The sequence below is a fragment of the Sorex fumeus genome, unplaced genomic scaffold (genome assembly GCF_029834395.1).
Source record: "Sorex fumeus unplaced genomic scaffold, SorFum_2.1 ptg000047l, whole genome shotgun sequence".
Taxonomy (NCBI): Eukaryota; Metazoa; Chordata; class Mammalia; order Eulipotyphla; family Soricidae; genus Sorex; species Sorex fumeus.
Window position 1 is genome coordinate 37,688,417 of NW_026606104.1, and position 19,279 is coordinate 37,707,695.

At 49.7% G+C, this 19,279-nt stretch overlaps 1 protein-coding gene and 1 non-coding gene across 2 annotated transcripts; both read left to right on the forward strand.

Moving 5' to 3' along the window:
• Window positions 1–1,109: 1,109 nt before the first annotated feature.
• Window positions 1,110–18,930, forward strand: PINK1 (PTEN induced kinase 1). The gene is made up of 8 exons (XM_056123220.1): window positions 1,110–1,583; window positions 7,115–7,399; window positions 9,005–9,105; window positions 13,149–13,331; window positions 13,824–13,987; window positions 15,592–15,719; window positions 16,038–16,274; window positions 16,989–18,930. The coding sequence occupies exons 1-8, from the start codon at window positions 1,185–1,187 to the stop codon at window positions 17,244–17,246; spliced, it is 1,755 nt and encodes a 584-aa protein (XP_055979195.1). The 5' UTR covers window positions 1,110–1,184; the 3' UTR covers window positions 17,247–18,930.
• Window positions 18,931–19,101: 171 nt separating this feature from the next.
• On the forward strand, window positions 19,102–19,225 carry LOC130032255 (small nucleolar RNA ACA64). Its single transcript, XR_008793799.1, has one exon. It is a non-coding gene; the product is annotated as a small nucleolar RNA ACA64 (small nucleolar RNA).
• The last annotated feature ends 54 nt before the right edge of the window (window positions 19,226–19,279 follow it).

Genomic DNA, 19,279 nt, shown 5'->3' on the forward strand with positions numbered 1-19,279 from the left:
GGTGTCCAAATAATCCCTATCATCCCATCTTGGAGTCTTGAATTGAACCATAGACAGAGAATCACCCTACCTCCTGAGCACTACTTAAGAGACCCTCCTCTCCCAGCAAAAAAAAAAAAAAAAAAAAGATATTATGAAGTTGTCAATCATTTTAGCAGTAATTATATTGCTTATGTTATTTTTAAAAGATCTTATTGTCTATAAATACCTACGTATTTATACATTAAATAATATAATGTTTTGTTTTAAAGTCTTATGGGGGAGGATAGTAGGAAGGTAAGAATGAAAGAAAAAGAAGTGGGGCCGGAGTGATAGTACAGACTCATCTGAAAAATGTGACCTGCGAAGGAAATTTGTCATGGGGTCCTGCAAGGCCAGCAAGGTCTGAGGGCACCAAAGGGCCCTGGGGGATGCAGGGAGACCCAAAAGTTAGGGCTATGTGAGCAACACTGCCTGTGACCTCAGATAGGCTACTACCCTTTTTCATATGTTTTTATCTATAAAAATGACAAAGAATGGGTGACAGAACAGGAAACTCTTGTCTTGCAACAACTGCCCCAGATTGGATCCCAGCCCCACATATAGTTTCCCAGGAGTCAATCACTCCTGAGTACTGCTGGGTGTGACCCCAAACATCTGGTCCTCCAAAAACAAACAAACAAACAAACATTACAGAGGCTGGGAATGTCTCAGTGATTGCATACTTGCTTTGCATGTGTGAGACCTTGGGCCCGATTCTAGGTCCTGCAAAAAGCAAAAAGTATTCCTGTCTCGCTGGGGGGATTCGATGAAATTTATTAAATTCAGAAAAGAAGTCTGGCAAGGCATGTGATACTAAATATCAGGTTGGTTTCGTTTTGGCTTTTTTTTTTTCTTCCCCCTTTCCGATTTCTCCGTTTTGCTCAGGACCAGCTAAGCGCCATCAGGACATAAGTGACCCGCGATTCCTCCCTTCCCGTTGGGTCCAAAATGCAAGAGGCGAGCCTCCTCGCCGCGCAGGTGCGCACGCAGCGCCCTCGCGCGCCCGGTCCGCGAACTGCCCGCGCGGTAGCCCCGCCCCGGCGCGCCTGCGCCTGCGCCTGCGCAGAGGCTCCGCCCCCTAAGTTGTTGCCGGTGACCCGCGTCCCGGACGCCAACGGCGGCGGCGGCGGCGGCGGCGGAGGCAACCGGGTCGCGGCGCCACCATGGCGGTGCGACAGGCGCTGGGCCGCGGGCTGCAGCTGGGCCGGGCGATACTGCTGCGCTTCGCGGCCAAGCCCTGCCCGATCTACGGCTGGAAGCTGCCCGAGCGGCAGTTCCCCGTGGCGGTGTGGGGCCGCGGGGAGCGTCCGGCGGGCCGGGCAGCGGGGCAAGGCTCCGGGCCGCGCGGCCTGCGGCTCGGCCTCCCCGACCGCTACCGCTTCTTCCGCCAGTCGGTGGCCGGGCTGGCGGCGCGGCTGCAGCGCCAGTTCCTGGTGCGCGCCCGGGGCGGCGCGGGCCCCTGCGGACGGGCTGTCTTCCTGGCCTTCGGGCTCGGCCTCGGCCTCATCGAGGAGAGGCAGGCGGAGGGTCGGCGGGCGGCCTCGGCCTGCCAGGAGATCCAGGTGGGCGTCGGGGCGGGGCTTCCGCCGCGTGGGCGGGGCCTCAGGTGGGCGGGGCTCCCGTCGCTTGGACGGGAGCCTCAGGGGGCGGGGCTTCCGCCGCGGGGGCGGGGCCGAGAGGCCTAGGACAGACCCGGGAATTCCGCACCAAAAATCCGAATTGTTTGGAAAATCGCCGCTTCGCGCACAGTGCCCGTGCTGCTGATTTTCTTCTTCTTTTTCTTCTTCTTGGGCCATGCCCGGCGGTGCTCAGGGCTTCCTTCCCCCTGCCTCCGCGTTCAGGGATCACTCCCGGCCGTGCTCAGAGGCCCAGATGTCGTGGGGTCCCGAAGGTGGAACTCGGGTCGGCCGCACGCGTGCGGTCGCCCCGCCTCCTGACTTTCTGATACGTCCCCGTCACCTCCCGTCCTTGTTCGCTGTTTTCCAGTCCCCTCCAGCAGCGTGTTCGGGAGCACGCGCTGCTAAGTATAGCGCCGGTTGCGCCATCGCCACTGGTTTTGAGTTTCCAAAAATTGAAGGGTAGCTGTGTCCCAGAGCACCTGTGTCCCTGAGGTAGTTGTCACCCCGGTTAAAGAATGAGGGCACGAACTCAGGCAAGTAGCCCTGCTCAGAGGCACGCAGGTCACAGAGGGCGGTTCTGACTCTCAAAGCCTGTGCCCTCTGTTCTTATTTTTTGGCCTTTGTGCTCCACCTGGCAGTGCTCCGCGCTTAGAGATCACTCCTGGCCGGCTCAGGGGACCCTATGGGGTACTGGGGTCCAAATCTGGGTCGGCTGCCTGCAAGGCAAACCCACAACCCGCTGTGCTATCGCTCCGGAAAGATTGTGCCCTGAGCACAGGAATCAGGTTGCCTCCTATAATTTAGCCAGACACTTGGTCATGGCGCGGAGTGAGAAGGAACACTCTAAACCTAGGGAAAAACATCAGACCAAAACTTTTTCCTTAACCTGTGTGGTGACTGGGGTGACTGGATACATGGGGATATGACTGGATACATTAGCCTTTTTCGGTGCTTTAAGGCAACTCTGTATCTACTCAGCCAAAATCTGCTTCAATTTCTGTAGAGAGAGATTTATCTCTAGGAATTGGCTCTGCCGTGTGAATGGGCAGGCTCGACCAGTTGAGGGTTGTAAAGACCAGCTATTAGCAGAATCCCCTTCTCTTCCTTCCCAAGAGGTCTTTCTGGTTGGAGCCTGTCACTGGGTTTGTGGAGCCCCTGAGTTTTTAACTTAGGGCTGAGTGTCGGTATAAGATGGAATGGCTTGCCCAAGATACAGCTGATTGAAGACCCCACAACATCTCCTGTTGGCTTCCACTTCCATTTTTGGTGTTCATCACAGTGTCTGGGGTTTGAGTTCTGGCTAATTGGGATAGCGGGTGACATCTTGCTTAACCCCCAGATCCTGTCTGCTTTATCTTTTACCATGCCAAGGGTGGGCAATTTGACAGATCTTGCTTAAAATCATGTCTCTTTAAAACTGAGGAGTGGGATCCTCCTAAGCTCACAATCTATTTGCCCTTTTCTCACACTTCACCCTTCTGCATGAAAATTTTTGGCTAGTTGCCAAGTGATTTTAAAAATTAAGTTGTTTGACTTCTATTGAAAAAATCTGATCTTTTGCTAATGATAAAATGAATGCAAATGCTAAAATTATAGAGTAGAAGAGTGATGGTTCTCATTAGGAAAGTCATATGAAGAAATCCAGTTATGATATAGGTAGTAGACACGGATGTCTATTCTATCAGAGAGGGAAACATGAAAAACTCCTCAGTATCAGTAGCTAGTCAGGAAATGTGCCTCTAAAAACACAATGTGGGGTCAGAGTGATAGTACAGTGGGTGATACTACAGCCAGTAGGGCAGTTGCCTTGCACAAAGCCAACCTGAGTTCCATCCCTGGTTCTGCATATGGACCCCTGAGCCCCTTCAGGAGTGATCCCTGAGCACAAGCCAGGGGTAATCTCTGAGCAGTGCTGATGTGGCCTCCCCCTCCCTCCCAGTAAAACACAGTGTGAGGGCTGCCAAGATACTACAATGGGTAGGGTCTTTGCTAACACACAGCAAACTTGGGTTTGTTGTCCCTCCCCACATATGATTCCCTGAGCCCCACCAAGAGTGATCCTTTAGGCCAGAGCTATAGGGAAGCAGGTAGGGCAATTGCCTTTCACCCAGCCAATATGACATGGGTTCGATCTCTAATATCCCACAGGGTCCCCTGGGCACCACCAGGGGTGATTCCTGAACCCAGAGCCTTGATCATTACTAGGTGTGGCCCAAAAGCAAGCCAACAAATAAATAAACAAAAAACAGGAATTATCCTGAGCCCAGAGCCAGGAGTAAGCCCTTAACAGAGTTAGATATGGCCACCTGCCCCCTCCCCGTCCCCCGTCCCCCCCATAGTGTGATAGTACTGCGAACTTAATAGGCAGCCAACATAAAAAATATTGATAGTACGGGGCTGAAGAGATAGTATGGGGCTGGTGGGATAGCATTTGCTGGCCTAGCATGTGGTCAGTTACATTTGAATTTCCAACTCTGCATATGGTCCCCTGAGAACCACCAGGAACCACACTCAAGCACAGAGCCAGTAGTCCCTAAGGAACACCTAAGTATAACCAGAAAAGTATATAACCACTCAAAAATATTGTCAGTTTTCCACAAAACCTCCATATTTATTAGCAGCATGATCAAGCCACTGCAGTCTTGGGTATTTTCCCAGATAAATGAAATTCATATTCACATACAAACCTGCACGTGAGTAGCTGTTATGGAAAATAGTATGACAGTTACCACAAATAGAATTTTCCTGTGATATACTACCTGCTAAACCCAGTAGACTGAAGGCAGGTACTAGGGGAAAAAAATTGTATATCTGTGTTAAATTGCAGCTAGGAGCAGCTTCAGAACCCTGCCAGGTATGGCCCTCAGAATCAGAATAAAAAAGAACTTGGACCAGAGAGGTGGTACAGTGGGTAGGGCACTAGCCTTTCACACGTCTGACCCAGGTTTGATCCCTGGCACCCCATATGGTCCCTGAGCCTGCCAGGAATGATTCCTGAGTGCAGAGACAGGAGTAACCTGTTAGTTGTCCCCCCCACCCACCCCCCAAAAAAGAAAAAAAACAGATGAATGGCTGAGTGAAAAATAATATACAATGAAGTTTTTTTCAGCCTTAGAAAGGAAGTGCTGAAATATGCTGCAGCATGGAGTAAGTGTGAGGGGGGCATTATGCTAAGTGAAATAAACCAAACCTGCCACAGAAAGATGCCTGTATGATCAAAATCCCAGAGACAGGGCCAGGGACTTGTGACTTAGCGGTTACAAGAGCACTTCCCTTGCATGTTTGAGGTCCTGGGTTCAATCCCTGGCACTAACACTACCCTCCTCACCTCTCACCCCCAAAAGCCCAAACAAAAACACAGAAACAGGAAGTAGTTGCCAGGGGCTGAGGGAAGGGTGATGGAAAATTACTGCTTAATGGGCACTGTTTCATTTTCCCCGTAAGGACAGAGTTATGAAGATGAATGTGAGTGATGGTTGCACAATAAAGTGACTGTACTTACTTCCAGTAAACAACAATTTTATGTTTTGTATATTTTACCACAGTTTTAAAAAACAAATGTTTTAGGGCTGGAGTGATAGCACAGCGGATAGGGTGTTTGCCTTGCATGCGGCCGACCCAGGCTCGATTCCCAGCATCCCATATGGTCCCCTGAGCACCGCCAGGGGTAATTCCTGAGTTTAGAGCCAGGAGTAACCCCTGTGCATCGCCGGGTGTGACCCAGCAAAAAAAAAAAAAAAAGTTTTAATTTAAAGTTTTTTTTAAATTTTAGACCCTACCCAGCTATGCTCAGAGCTTACTCTCGGCTCTGTGCTCAAGGATCACTCCTGACAGGGTTTGGGAGACCATATGGGATGTCAGGGGTAAAACTCAAATTGGCCACATATAAGGAAAGTGCTGTACTATCTTTCCAGCCCTAAATATTTTTTAATATTTTTAAATTTAGAACTGTCCACTGTCACTGTCCTCCCGTTGTTCATCAATTTGCTCGAGCGGGCCCAGTAATGTCTCCATTTTGAGACGACTTGTTACTGTATCTGGCATATTGAATACGTCACGGATAGCTTGCCAGGCTTTGCTGTGCGGGCGAGATACTCTCGGTAGCTTGCCGGACTTTCCAAGAGGGGCTGAGGAATAAAATCTGGCTCAGCTGGGCTGGCTGTGTGCAAGGCATATGCCCTACTGCTGTGCTGTCGCTCCAGCCCAGATTTAGAACTAAGATTTAAAATTTAAAACTGATTTTTAGAATCCCGTGCACAGATATTCATAGCAGAGTTCAAAATGTCCTACACATAGCCAAATACTGAAGAGAACCCAACATCCTTTTAGCAGGTGGGTTCTTAAACTCTGATACATTTTTGAAGCAGAATGCTAAGAAATTTCAATATTAGGAGGGAGAGAGGGAAAGGAGAGGGAGGAGAGAAGGAAGGAAGGAAGGAAGGAAGGAAGGAAGGAAGGAAGGAAGGAAGGAAGGACAGAAGAAAGGAAAGGTTGTTATGGTTGAGTTATCAGGGCTGATTTCAGAAAAAGGAGTTTGAATTGGGACTCAAAGGATAAATGGGTAAAGCAATATAGGGAAATAGAGGAAAAGAGTTCCAAGAGGCAGATGAAAAATGAGTATGAACAGTTTGCACACATGGACTGTTCATGGTGTCATTGATCCAAAGTCAACCCAGATCCAAAATGCTTATAGAACACAGGCACACAACTTTTATTATAGTATATCTATGATTTGCCTTGCACGCAGCTGAACCAGGTTCAATTCCTCCATCCCTCTTGGAGAGCCCGGCAAGCTACTGAAAGTATCTTGCCCTCACAGCAAAGCCTGGCACGCTGTCCGTGACATATTTGATATGCCAAAAACAGTAACAAGTCTCACAATTTGCTGTGAGACGTTACTGGCGCTCGCTCGAGCAAATCGATGAACGGGAGGACAGTGCTATAGTGCTTCAGGGAAAATGTAATAATATATGTGAGTAGGGCACTAGCCTTTCACACGTCTGGCCCAAGTTTATATTATCTGGTTCTGGATAGTTGCTGGGGTATTGGGAAATGGACTGCTACAGTATGTGCCAGGGCAAGAAACTGATAGTTTGTTAGGGGGTTTTGGGGGTGGGGGGTGGGGATGGCACAATCACCATGCTCAGGGCTGATTCCTGGCTCTGGGCCCAGGGGACCATATGGGGTACCAGGGATCAAACTCAGGTTAGCCATGTGCAAGGCAAGCACCCTATCTACTGGACTATCTCACTGATCCCTATTGAATCCAAGACACATAAAAGTGATTTCATCTGTTGCAGCATCAGCAGCTAAAGGAATGATGGGGATGGGAATGCCTGAGTTCAGAATGAGCAGTCAGGCACAGCTTGGCTGTTTCTGGAAAATCTTGCCTCATTTTACCTCCCTCTCCCCATTTTCCTTTACTTAAGCCTCACAGGCTACCTGGCTCACTGAGCATGCTTTTTACCTCACAGGAAATTTTCACCCAGAAAAGCAAACTCCTGCCTGACCCACTGGACACTCGCCGCTGGCAGGGCTTCCGGCTGGAGGAGTATCTGATTGGGCAGTCCATTGGCAAGGGCTGCAGTGCTGCTGTGTATGAAGCCACCATGCCCGTGTTGCCCCACAACCTGGCAGTGGCAAAGGGCACGAAGCTTTTTCCAGGCAAGGACCCGGATGTTGTTCCACAAGAAGAGGCGGAGAGAACTCCAGCAGCCCCTGCCTTCCCCTTGGCCATCAAGATGATGTGGAATCTCTCGGTAAGGAGGGGCCTTCCCTCATACTCAGGCATCTGTCAGGTCTGGTGGCACTTTAGTCAGTAGGAAAGATGCAGATTCTCTGCGGGGAATCCCACACACAAGTCTGAAGAAGCATGTCCCATGTTGAAATACGACTCAGATCACTTGGGGACAGTTAGAAAACAGATTGTCTTTGGCAGGTGTGGGGTGATATGTGAACTCTGCATTTTGTTGTTGTTGTTGTTGTTGTTGTTGTTGTTGTTTGGAGGCTGTACCCCCAGCGATAATCAGGGGTTATTCCTGGCTCTGTGCTCAGGAATCACTCCTGGTGGTGCCAGGGGACCATATGGATGCCAGAGATTGAACCCTGGGCAACTGCATACAAAGCAAACCTCCTACCCACTATACTATCGCTCTGGCCCTAGACTCTGCATTTCTGGTGAGATCCCAAATGGTACCATGCTACTGGGAGCCACACCTTGTGGCAAGTGCCTGAAGCCTTGGTTTCTGACCTGTAAATGCTGATCCAGTTAGTTCCAGGTCTGTAGTTTCCACCAGCCTTTCCGTGATCTGACTATAAGAATACTCCAGAAGGGACTGCCACCTTCCTCCCTCTGTTCTCACCTTTCTACCTCAGATGCAGCTCAGACTTCAGGTCACTCCCTAAGAACTCAGTTATCCATCATCCCCCCCACCCCCAAACACACATACACGCCAAAAAAAAAAAAACCCCAAGGATTTCTGTGTATTTAGAATAATTTCTTGAACTCACCACACCTTCATTGAGATCCGCTGTTCCCTCTCTTTCCCAGAGCCTTTGCCCAGAGCTAAGGTCGAAATAGTTGTGGCAGCCCTTGATGCACACTGAAGAATGTAGTTTCTTGTTTTGCTTTTGGGAATGAAGGTCATTAGACGGTTGTGCTCCCCATGGGTCTTATTAACTGACAAGGAGCTAAATCCTGTGCCTAGGAAAAATATGGTCTTAACATTAAAACCTCACTGGTTGGACATGATGGTTATTGTAGTCTTAAAAGCCAAACGGCTTGATTCCTGTGAAATCTTGTTAACCAGCTTCTCAAGTCCTGAGGACTATAGATGATTTGAGGAAAGTCAGGTACGCTTCCTCCTCTTGGACTGGAGGTTAGATTTGGGGGATGAGGATGGCTGTTCTCTGATTCTGCACAGCTCTTTCTCTTGTTTGTATGGCAGCAGGAGTAAGGGGGGTAGGAGCTGTTCTCAGGCTCTGCCTGTCTCATGAAGGACGCCTACTAGGAAGAGCCTGAGTGAACCAGAGGTCACCCTTGGGCCTAGTGGTGAATAGATGCATCTGTGGCGGGAAGAAAGGTCTTATTCCCAGATCACCTGGGCACCTCTTCCTGTCCTGGGCCCTGGAGTTACATCCAAGACACTGAGGTATGAAAAGCATCCCTGTCCTGTCATGGATGACCCCTTTGCCCTCTCTCTCAGGAGAAGCTGGTCTTATCTTGACACTTCAGAGAGGCAGTCATGCCCAGGGGGTCAAAGCCAATTCTGAGATGTAACTGTCCTGACTCAGATTATGAGGACTTGGTCTTGCCATGCTGCTTGGGTTTGTCTAACCTTGGATTCACTGTGGTTGTATTTCAGGCTGGCTCTTCCAGCGAGGCCATTTTCAGCACCATGAGCCAAGAGCTGGTCCCAGCTAGTCGAGTGGCCTTGGCCGGGGAGTATGGAGCAGTCACATTCAGGTAAACTTCATCTGTCCACTAGTCAGACTGTGAGTTCTTGAAGCAAAACCGTCCCGTGTCTGCAGCACTCAGTACATCTGACCTGACGCACTTGCCGGGAGTGTGGTTGACAGTGGGTTTTCAGGTGGTGGGTGAATGAGCATGGGAAAGACTCTGAAGATGCCCGTGGCTGGTCAAATCACACTAGAGCAGAAAAATGGAAGACCATCCCAAAACACCCAGGTCAGAATTTTGGAGTAAGTTAAGTTGAGGCACCAAGGATGTCCAGAAGTGGTATGTGTTGGGACAGAGGCCATTCAAAAAGGCCTCCTGGAGGGACAGTTCATGCTGTCTTCTGTTTTTAATTATTACAGGGACCATTCCTGACTATAGTTGGCCCCTGCAGTGCTAGGACCTAACACTGCTCACAGCCACTAGGGAAACACCCAGCAGAGCTCAGGGGACCATGGAGGTGCCGGAGAGAGAATTCAAGGCCTTACACATGCTAGGTGTGTGTTCTATCAACTTGAGCTCCCTCAGTTTTTTGGTTTGTCTAAAACACACCCGGCAGTGCTCAAGGTTACTCCTGGCTCTGCATTCAGAGGACCATATGGGATGCCAGGGATTGAACCTGAGCCAGGTGTGTGCAAGACAAGCACCCGCCCCACTCTACTGTCACTCCATCCCCACCCTCTCATTTTTATGCTGTCTTTTGATGAGCGAATAGGCCTTTCGGTGGACAAATTGGATTCCTTAGACAGAGTAGAAAAGGAGCTTAGTCTGTGGAGGAAAGTGGGCGGGGAGTAGGGGCAGAGAGTTGAGCAGGCTGAGCACAGGCTTTGCATGCAGGAGGCTCAGGTGCTGCCAGCATCGTCCCCAGAGCATCACTGGGAACAATCCTCAAGCAGAGCCATGGGTAGTTCCCAAACACCTTGAGTTATTTGTCCCCCCACTCCCATATAAAAACACCCATGATGGAGAAAGAGGGGTGAAGAGTAGCCTCACTGTACAGCAGCGTGAGGAATGGTTGAGCTGATCACCCAGGGGACACTTCGAGCCAGCAGGATGGGGGTCTGGGTCACTTATGGTGATTTGCTACTGAGTTGTTGGAGACCCCGTGGTGTGAGAAGCAGGAGGGTAGAAATAGAGATCTGAGGATGTGAGAAGCCTCTGCCATGGCTAGGAGGGCTTCGTACCTGTAAGGAGCTGGTCGGGCAAAGACGTCAGCTCAGCTGTGGGCTTACACAGCCTCCTGAGTCCTTTGGAGGGCAAAGTGGACAGCTCAATGTCAGCTGTTTTGGAGGAGCTAAAATTAGCCTCACTTGGCTTTGTTGGTGTCACCTTCAGCCTGCTGGCATGGGGACCGTCTGTAGCTAAGAGCGCTGAGCTGTGTCACAGAGGCCTGTCCTGGCCTCCCTCATAAGCCCTGCCACTCTCTTGCACAGTGTTTCAGCTTTCTCGTCACACATCACTGTCCAACCTTCAGTCATGGATGTGTATTAGTCATTGCTCCTCCAGCTGTGCTCCCCACTTGCTGAGGCAAGGCTCACATACCTACCCCCATGCCCAGTGTGTGTCTGTTGAGTGTTTAGAGAATATGGCAGAGGTCTCTTATCCAGACAGCTGTCTCAGGAGAAATACTCTTCCCTGGAAGTGCTCTGGTGCATTTCTTCCCAGCCTTTGCCCACTTAGGACTCAGCCCTATTAAGTGCTTCTCTATCAAGTGCTTCTCTATTTCTCCTACCTGGCTTCTCATCTGATCTCATCTGCACCCCATATTCTGCCATATTGAATTCCCTTCGTGCCCTCCCCCCCAAGTGCACCAGGCTCCTCTGACTGTCTCCTGTGCACAGTGAGCTGGATGTGGGGATCCCTCTGCAGTCTCCTGTCACATTCCAAATCTTAGTCCAGATTTTTACACACACACACACACACACACACACACACACACACACACACACACACACAACCGTATCATTTATCCCTGCTCAGCCACACACTCCCCTCAACTCCTCCTGGAACCACACACACACACACACACACACACCCCGTATCATTTACCACACACTCCCCTCAGCTCCCCCTGGAACCAGGAAAAGCTTCTCCATTGAAGCATGAATAAGCCTTATGCTGGGACCCTGACTCCCCTACTAGCCCCAGTGGTGCACAGGCAACCACAACAGTTTGTTTGATGATATAAAATAGGAGGTTAGGCTGAAAAGTACAGCGGGTAGGGCGTTTGCCAGGGGTAATTCCTGGGTGCAGAGCCCCTGAGCATCACCGGGCATGGCCCCAAAACAAAGACACCCACAGGAGACCATGTGTGGGCTTCAACCTGAGGCTGAGCCGCCCATCATGGTGTCTGTGGTTTTGACATCTCTGGGTTTCTGCACTGTTCTCTTCTCTGCCACTCAGCATGCCTACATCTTCCCCAGGACCCTTCTGTTCCTGTATCTTTGGCTTCCGTAATCTCAGCCAAGTCTCATGGCAGCCTTTCTCCTCAGCTCTTTTGCTGCAGAGTGACTGCTGTGGTTCTTCATTCACACTCAAGAGAAAGATTCTCACTGGCCGCTTTCCCTTTGCCTTGTCAGCTATTAGGAATCTCCAGTGTGACTTCAGGCTCTTGTTTCTTTTGGGTCAGGTGCTGTAGTCCCGTCAGTTTCACTTGAGGTGCTGGGCTGATAAACAGCAGACAGAACCCTGCAGTCAACATCATGGCCACCGTGCCTTGGTGGGCTGTGAGTGTGGGACTCTGAGACAGAAGGGAGACTATTACATCTGTATCTGTTCTTTCATTTAAAGTTTATTGAGCTCATTCATCATACCAAGTGTTAATCTAGAAATCACAGAGATTGTCATTACTTTCCAAGTATTGACAGCCTCATTCCCCTTTTGCATAGGAGACAGAGAAGTACTTGTCCAAGGTTGAACAATGAAAGATCTGGAATTCAAGCCCAGGCAGTCAGGATTCAGGATCTCTCACCTTTTCTATTGTGCCACTTGGGACAGACTGAAGATCAAATGGTAGAAGGGCCAGAGCACAGAGGGGTCTTGTCTTGCACACAACTGATGCGGGTTTGAACCCCACCATCTTATATGATGCCCTGAGCCTGCTTAGAGTGATCCCTGAGTGCAGAGCCAGGTAGTAAGCCCTGTGCACAACCAGGTGTGCCCTCCATTAAAAAAAAAAACAAAAAAAAAAAACAAAGTTCGACCGTGATGAGTCAGAGTTGGAGACATTAGGCTCTTGGAGTAAGGCGTTTGCATGTGGCTGGCCCATGTTTGATCCCTGGCACCATATCGGCCCCCAAGCATGACCAGGTGTGGCCAAGGTCCAGAAGTTAGCCCTAAGAATCGCCAGGTATGAGATAAAACACACTTCTCCCCCGAAAGAGTGATGAGTCATCTTTATGGGGTGTTAATTTTCTCTAGCATCAGATTTGGCACATGCCACACAGCAGAACTATAGTAGCACTGTAGCACTGTCCTCCTATTGTTCATCAATTTTCTCAAGTGGGCATATTTAATTTTAAAATGGGTGGAGGTTATAATGAGCCAAAGTAGATAGAGGGCTTGCCTTGCATGTGGCAAACCTGGGTTTGATCCCCAGCATCCCATATGGCCCCCAAGCCCACCAGGAGTAATTCCTGAGTGCAGAGCCAGGAGTAATCCCCAGTACCGCATAGCCCCCAGTAGAACACTGCTGAGTATAGAGGTGTTGGCCCCCAAGTACCACTGGGTAAGATCAGGTGACCCCCTAGCAACACCAGCCAGAAACCAAGCTATCACAGGAGTGACTCAGGCCCTGGAGTTGCTGGGAGTGGCCTCTATAAAAGAATAATTTTAAATAGGTGAATAAATGAATTTTAAGATTGTGACCAGGGCTGGAGATAGGCTGACCTGGGTTCTATCCCCAGCATCTCATATGGTGCCCCAGGCACTGCCACGAGTAACCCAAGTACTGCTGGGTGTGGCCAAAACACAAAAATTTGTGACCTTAGATTAACCTACTTCAGTTGGTATATATTTCATAGTGACCTCATCTGTCTCCTTGTCTGCAACAGAAAATCAAAGGGAGGCCGAAAGCAACTGAGCCCTCACCCCAACGTCATCCGTGTCTTTCGCGCCTTCACCTCCTCGGTCCCACTGCTGCCGGGTGCCCTGGTCGACTACCCTGACGTGCTGCCCCCACGCCTTCACCCCGAAGGCCTGGGCCATGGGCGGACCCTCTTCCTGGTTATGAAGAAGTAAGTGACGAGTGGATGGCCAGTCTCAAGAAAGCAGTAGCTGGCCGCACGCTCTCTGCGTGGGAGCTGAGATGTAGAGATGATCCCCACCCTTGAGTGAGAAGGCCATGTTGAGGCTGCAGGTCTCAGAGAAAACTGTTCTCCTTAAGGAGGATTTTTTTTATGAAAATGTCCTTTCCATTCAGAACATGCCATCACCTCGTGCTCTCAGAACCCGCACCCATTGCTGCTGCTCGGTGCCTGCCTACGTGCTGTTAGAAAGTAAATGTCCCTTCTTCACTGTGCACCTAGCACTGCTGTCAGGGTGTCTTAGGAAACATCTGTACCATTATGTTCAACATATGGGCCCCAGGCTCACTTGGTTTCAGCTGGTGGTAGATAGTCACCGAGAGGATACTTAGGGGAGACTCTGGAAGCTCCAGGGAGAGGAGGAAGGACCGTCCAAACAGCAAAGGTTCTAGGGGATCACTGAAGCCTTGTCTCCTCCACCAGCTACCCCTGTACCCTGCGCCAGTACCTCCGCGAGAACACCCCAAGCCCCCGCCTCGCAACTGTGATGACATTGCAGCTCTTAGAAGGGGTTGACCACCTGGTTCAGCAGGGCGTTGCACACAGAGACTTAAAATCGGACAACATCCTCGTGGAGTTGGATGCAGGTAGGTGCCCTGCCGCCTGGTGTCTGAGAACATTTAGCACCTTCAGGTCGTACCCTTTTTTTTTTTAAGTGTTCTAATAAATACTGTCTAAATTTAGCCCTGTACACAAGAGATGAGCAATGTCTCCTTACAAATGGAAATCTGCATTCTCTCTGGGATTTGTGGAGTGATAGTAACACTTCTCAAATTCCTTCCTGTTGCCCCCTCCCATAATAAAAACTTCAGGTGGAAATGTTTTTAATTAGAGAAAAATTGATGTCAGCTCAATGCAAGAAATAAATTTCAGGAGGCCTGGAGATAACTTAAGAGTTTGGAGCTCTTGCCTTACAAGCTTGATTCCCAGGGGCCAGAGAGAGAGAATACAGCAGGTGGGGCTTTTGCCTTGCATGTGGCTGACCTGGGTTTGATCCCTGGCATCCTGTATGGTTCCCTGGGCACTGCTAGGAGTAATTCCTGAGTGCAGAGCCAGGAGTGACCCCTGAGCACTGGTGGGTGTGGCTCAAAAACTAAACAAAAAAAGAACAAATTTGATCCAGAGCTTCACCTGCCATGTTATTCTTTGTTCCCGAAAGCCATCCCAGTGACTGTACTATCTGAGGTCTCCTGGTGAGCACAGCCAAAGTGTGTGACCCCAGTGAGCACACAACCAAGTACACATGACCCCTGCTCATCAAAAGAACAAAGGAAAACTTAAACAGTGGAAGTTGTCCAAGTTGTCCAAAGAGAAGCCCAGCTGCCTCTGGAAATGAGTCCACCTCCACTGGAAGCATTCAGATAGAAACTGGACAGCCATTTACTTGCCTGAGGATATTGTAGAGTCACACATGTGATAAATTTTGAGCTACAAGATTGAAAAGAATATGCATTTAGGATCCTTGCAGACCTGACTCTTTAAAGGAAGTCTGCATGAATCTTTTCTTAAATATCTATTTTTTTTTTCTTTTTGGGTCACACCCGGCAATGCACAGGGGTTACTCCTGGCTCTGCACTCAGGAATTACCCCTGGCCGTGCTCAGGGGACCATATGGGATGCTGGGAATCTAACCCGGGTTGGCCATGTGCAAGGCAAGCACCCTACCCGCTATGCTATTGCTCCAGCCCCAAATATCTCTTACTATACCTGTTTTTTTAGCTTTGGATTTAGGTTTCAAGTTCAAATCAGACTCCTGGGGTATAAACACACTTACAGGTTTTGGAACAGCTGAAATTACTAGAATTTTTGGATTGGTGAGGATTTGGGTAGGGAGAGAGAGAGGTGAACCATGCCTAGTAGTGCTGGGGCTATTCCCAGCTCTGTGCTCAGGTGGTCACTCCTGGTCGTTTTGCTCAGTGTGTTGGTCTCTCTGGCCCCAGATTTGAAAAAAAAACTTAGCTAGTTCTTTGCTTGGGTACTTGGATTTCCTAGAAGCATTTCCATAGATGTGCAGTTGGCCCTTCCAGTCAGCTCTGGTGAGTGGGCTCCTATTCATGCCTGGCTAGCAGGACTCCTGGGCTCAGACCCTGCCACCCCTCACCCACATCTTGCTGGTAGCTTTAGTCAGGACATAGAAGGTCTCTTGACAGAAGAGAGACGAACCAGTCATTTCTGCCTGTCCCTTCCCTAGCCGGCTGCCCTTGGTTGGTGATCACAGATTTTGGTTGTTGCTTGGCTGATGAGCGCGTCGGCCTGCAGTTGCCCTTCACCAGCTGGTATGTGGATCGAGGCGGAAACGGCTGCCTGATGGCTCCTGAGGTGAGTGCCGCCACACAGGTCTTGCACTGTTGGCAAATTCTTCCATGTTTCCACTGATAGGATGAGACTTGATCCCTATTTACTCAGCACTTTCCTCTTCTCCATGATTTGGCACAAGCCCCCTTGCTACCACTTTGCTTTCATCTGTCTCTCACTAATATCCCTGAAGATGTGACTTGTGTCAGCACAAAGCATGCACTTGAAGCAGATGCTCCTGGAGCTGAGCCATGGCTTACTCAGGATTCCTTGGGACAGAGTCTAGTGAGGAATCAGATGCCATGCAGGAGCTTGACTGCCTGCCCTCTGCTTTCCGAGCAGGTGTCCACGGCCTGCCCTGGCCCCAAGGCGGTGATTGACTACAGCAAGGCCGATGCCTGGGCAGTGGGAGCACTTGCCTACGAGATCTTCGGACTCTCCAATCCCTTTTACGGCCAGGGCAAGGCCCACCTTGAAAGCCGCAGTTACCAAGAAGCTCAGCTGCCTTCCCTGCCGGAGTCAGCGCCTCTGGAAGTTAGACACTTGGTGCGGTCACTGCTCCAGCGAGATGCCAGCAAGGTAAGGCTATTCCGAGGCATCGCAAGATTATAGTGTACGGAATCCTCAGGTCCTGGCCCTAGTAAGGTTCAGGCAAGCTCTGGGATGATAATTCTGACTTACAAAGGTAAAAGCCAAATACAGAAAAAAAAATAGATCTGACCATAAATAGTTGGGTCAAGGAGATGGCTGAAAGGGCTGAGCGTAGACCTTGGACGTAAGAGTCACAGTTTTGTTCCCTAGCACGTTTCCCCGAATACTGCCAGGAGTGATCCCTGAGCAGAGCCCAAAGGTAAGCCCTTAAGTCTGCTAAGTATGGCCCCAAAACAAAAACTAATAGTAGGGGATATAATCCAGCAATTCAACCCTTCTGTACTTAGTGTAGGTGGTTAGCTTAGTAGGAAGAGTATGATGACAGATCAGGGTCCAAACTTACCTCGTTGAGCATGGCAGACAGTCATGGCCCCGGTAGATGCTGCCACTGGTTCCTCCACAGTGAGAAACGAGTGATGGGAAGGTTAGACCAACAATGCAAACTGCCACCGAGGACAAAAAGCCTCACCTGGCTAGAGCCAGTGATGTCAGCTGAGTGCAGGTACCAGAGGAGAACTTGGGATGGAGAAGTTGGTTGGGACAGAGAAGAGAAAGCCCTGAAATGAGAAATCCTGAACAGACAGGGTGTGGGCCCACCACAGGTCACAGATGTTCTGAGGCGTAGCTTCCTTCCTATTGCAGAGACCATCTGCCCGAGTCGCTGCCAATGTGCTTCACTTAAGTCTCTGGGGTGATCACACTCTAGCCCTGAAGAATCTAAAATTAGACAAGATGATTGGCTGGCTCCTTCAGCAGTCGGCTGCCACTCTGTTGGCCGACAGACTTACAGAGAAGAGCTGTGTGGAAACAAAGATGAAGATGTTGTTTCTGGCCAACCTGGAGTATGAAACGCTGTGCCAGGCCGCCCTCCTCCTCTACTCCTGGAGGGCAGCCCTGTGATCTTCGCCGCTCACAGAATCACTAAAAGAACTTAGAAGCATCTGTGTGATGGTGTGTGAATGCTGAGGGAAGGGATCCGAGGTGTTTAGGGCGGGAGGCAGGAGAAAAGATAGGGTGGAGAGGCTGCTCAGCCTACGAGAAGGCCTCAGGTTTGGCCAGTGGCAGGAACAAAGCTCCTGATCTATAACTACTAACTCAGCCTCGACTCTGGAAACATCATAGAAGCTATGCAGGCCAAATTTACACAAAATCTTATGTGTAAATTAAAGAAACTGGTCTTGATAGTTGCTGGCAAACTTATTTCTGTAGACACCAGGTCATAAATACTTTAGGTTGTCACTGCTATCCCACACTGTCTCTGTGGCACAGAAACATGTCTGTACAAGAGCTGTGCAAGAGAACAGGTGTGGCTAGGTGCAGAGGCACTGTTTATTAACAGATGCTGAAATTTTAATCTCGCGCATCACTAAACAGCCTTTTTACTTCTCAACCACTTGGAAACAAAAACCATGTTTAGCCTGCAGAGTGTCCTGCAGCCATAGTTTATATCCCTGGTGCAGATGAAGGAATTCAGAGGGTCTCTTAAAAAAAAGAGAAAGCTGGCAAGATAGCTCAAGTGATAGGGCACACGCCTAACATGGACAGGACCAGAGTTCAACCAACAGTACCGCATAGTTGCCTCCAGCTCCAGCACCATTGGGGGAGGCCCTGGTGGCCCCCAGTACCACTGGGTGTGGCCCTGGTGACCCCCAAATATCACTGGCTCAAGAAGCCAAATTTTGGGCAGTGGCTGTGGGCCCCTTGGACTGCCAGGTATGGCCCCAATAAAAATAAACACAAGGGCCAGAGTAATATTGCAGGACATGTTGCCAGCCCTAGTTCAATTCCTGGCACCACATGGTCCCAGAGCATCTCTGGATACCGTCCTGGAAGCCCCTCTGAGCATTACTGGGTGTGGCCCTGAAGGCCCCCAAGCACCACAGGGGTGGCTAAATAATTCTTAGGCACCACAGGACCCGAGCAACACTGTATCCTTAGGCCCTTGCATTAAACCACAAGCCCAGCTTGGATGGCAAGAATCTGTACCAAGAGGACCCCCCAGCATATAAGAAAACTTATCAGGCCCCTTCGTATATCTATATTGTGAATGTGGTCAGATCTCTAATGACATCCAAAGAGGAGGTCTCTGCACCAGCGAAAGAGACACCCAGATGTTCACTGTAACCAAGAAGCCCAATTCTGACTTCACAGAGCTGTGAGGGTTCATGGCCAAGCTGGTCAATAAGGTAATAGACTGAGGAGAGTTAAGACTTCAGACCAAGACAGGTCAGTGTGACATTTGTCCCTCTAGGAATGGATGGTGGCTCCCTTAAAAGAGGTGGCCATGACGTGTTTGCCTGTAGGCCAAACTAAAATGAACACTGGCACAGGTCAGCATGTTCAGTAAGGAAGGTCAGTACCAGAAGGAGCAAGCCTCCAAGTAGGGCAGAGTAGGGCACCTTCTTTCATGCATCTGAACTGTCTTGAGGGGGTAGGAGGAAGCACTTCCATAGCCTCCTCCAACTACTGAAATGACTAGTGGGATAAACTGATGAAATTAACAGGGTTGTGTTTTGAACTTGTTGATTTCCTTCTAGCATTTCTTGCAGAAATTCTGAATAATTAAATACAAGTTTTAACAGAATATATGCCTTGAACTGAGTATTTGGATTTACAATAGGAAATCTTGTGAAAGAGACAAAACCTAAAGTATTTCATGTATAATTCTACACAGGAACACAGTCACATTCAAAAGCAAGGTTACCTTGAGGTTCTTGCTTTAACCAAGCAATTCCATTAAAAAAAAAAAGCGGCTCCCTGCTGAAAGTCACCTGCAGCCTCACTCATGGCCACGGGTGAGACTCCGCGCCCAGAGCATGGGGGGCTTCAGCTCACCTCCCACTTCCCTGTGGGGAGGTGAAACCCAGGCCCTGACAGCGCCTGACCCCACCCCCAGAGCCCCGACCCTCCGCCCAAAAGATTCAAACACCATA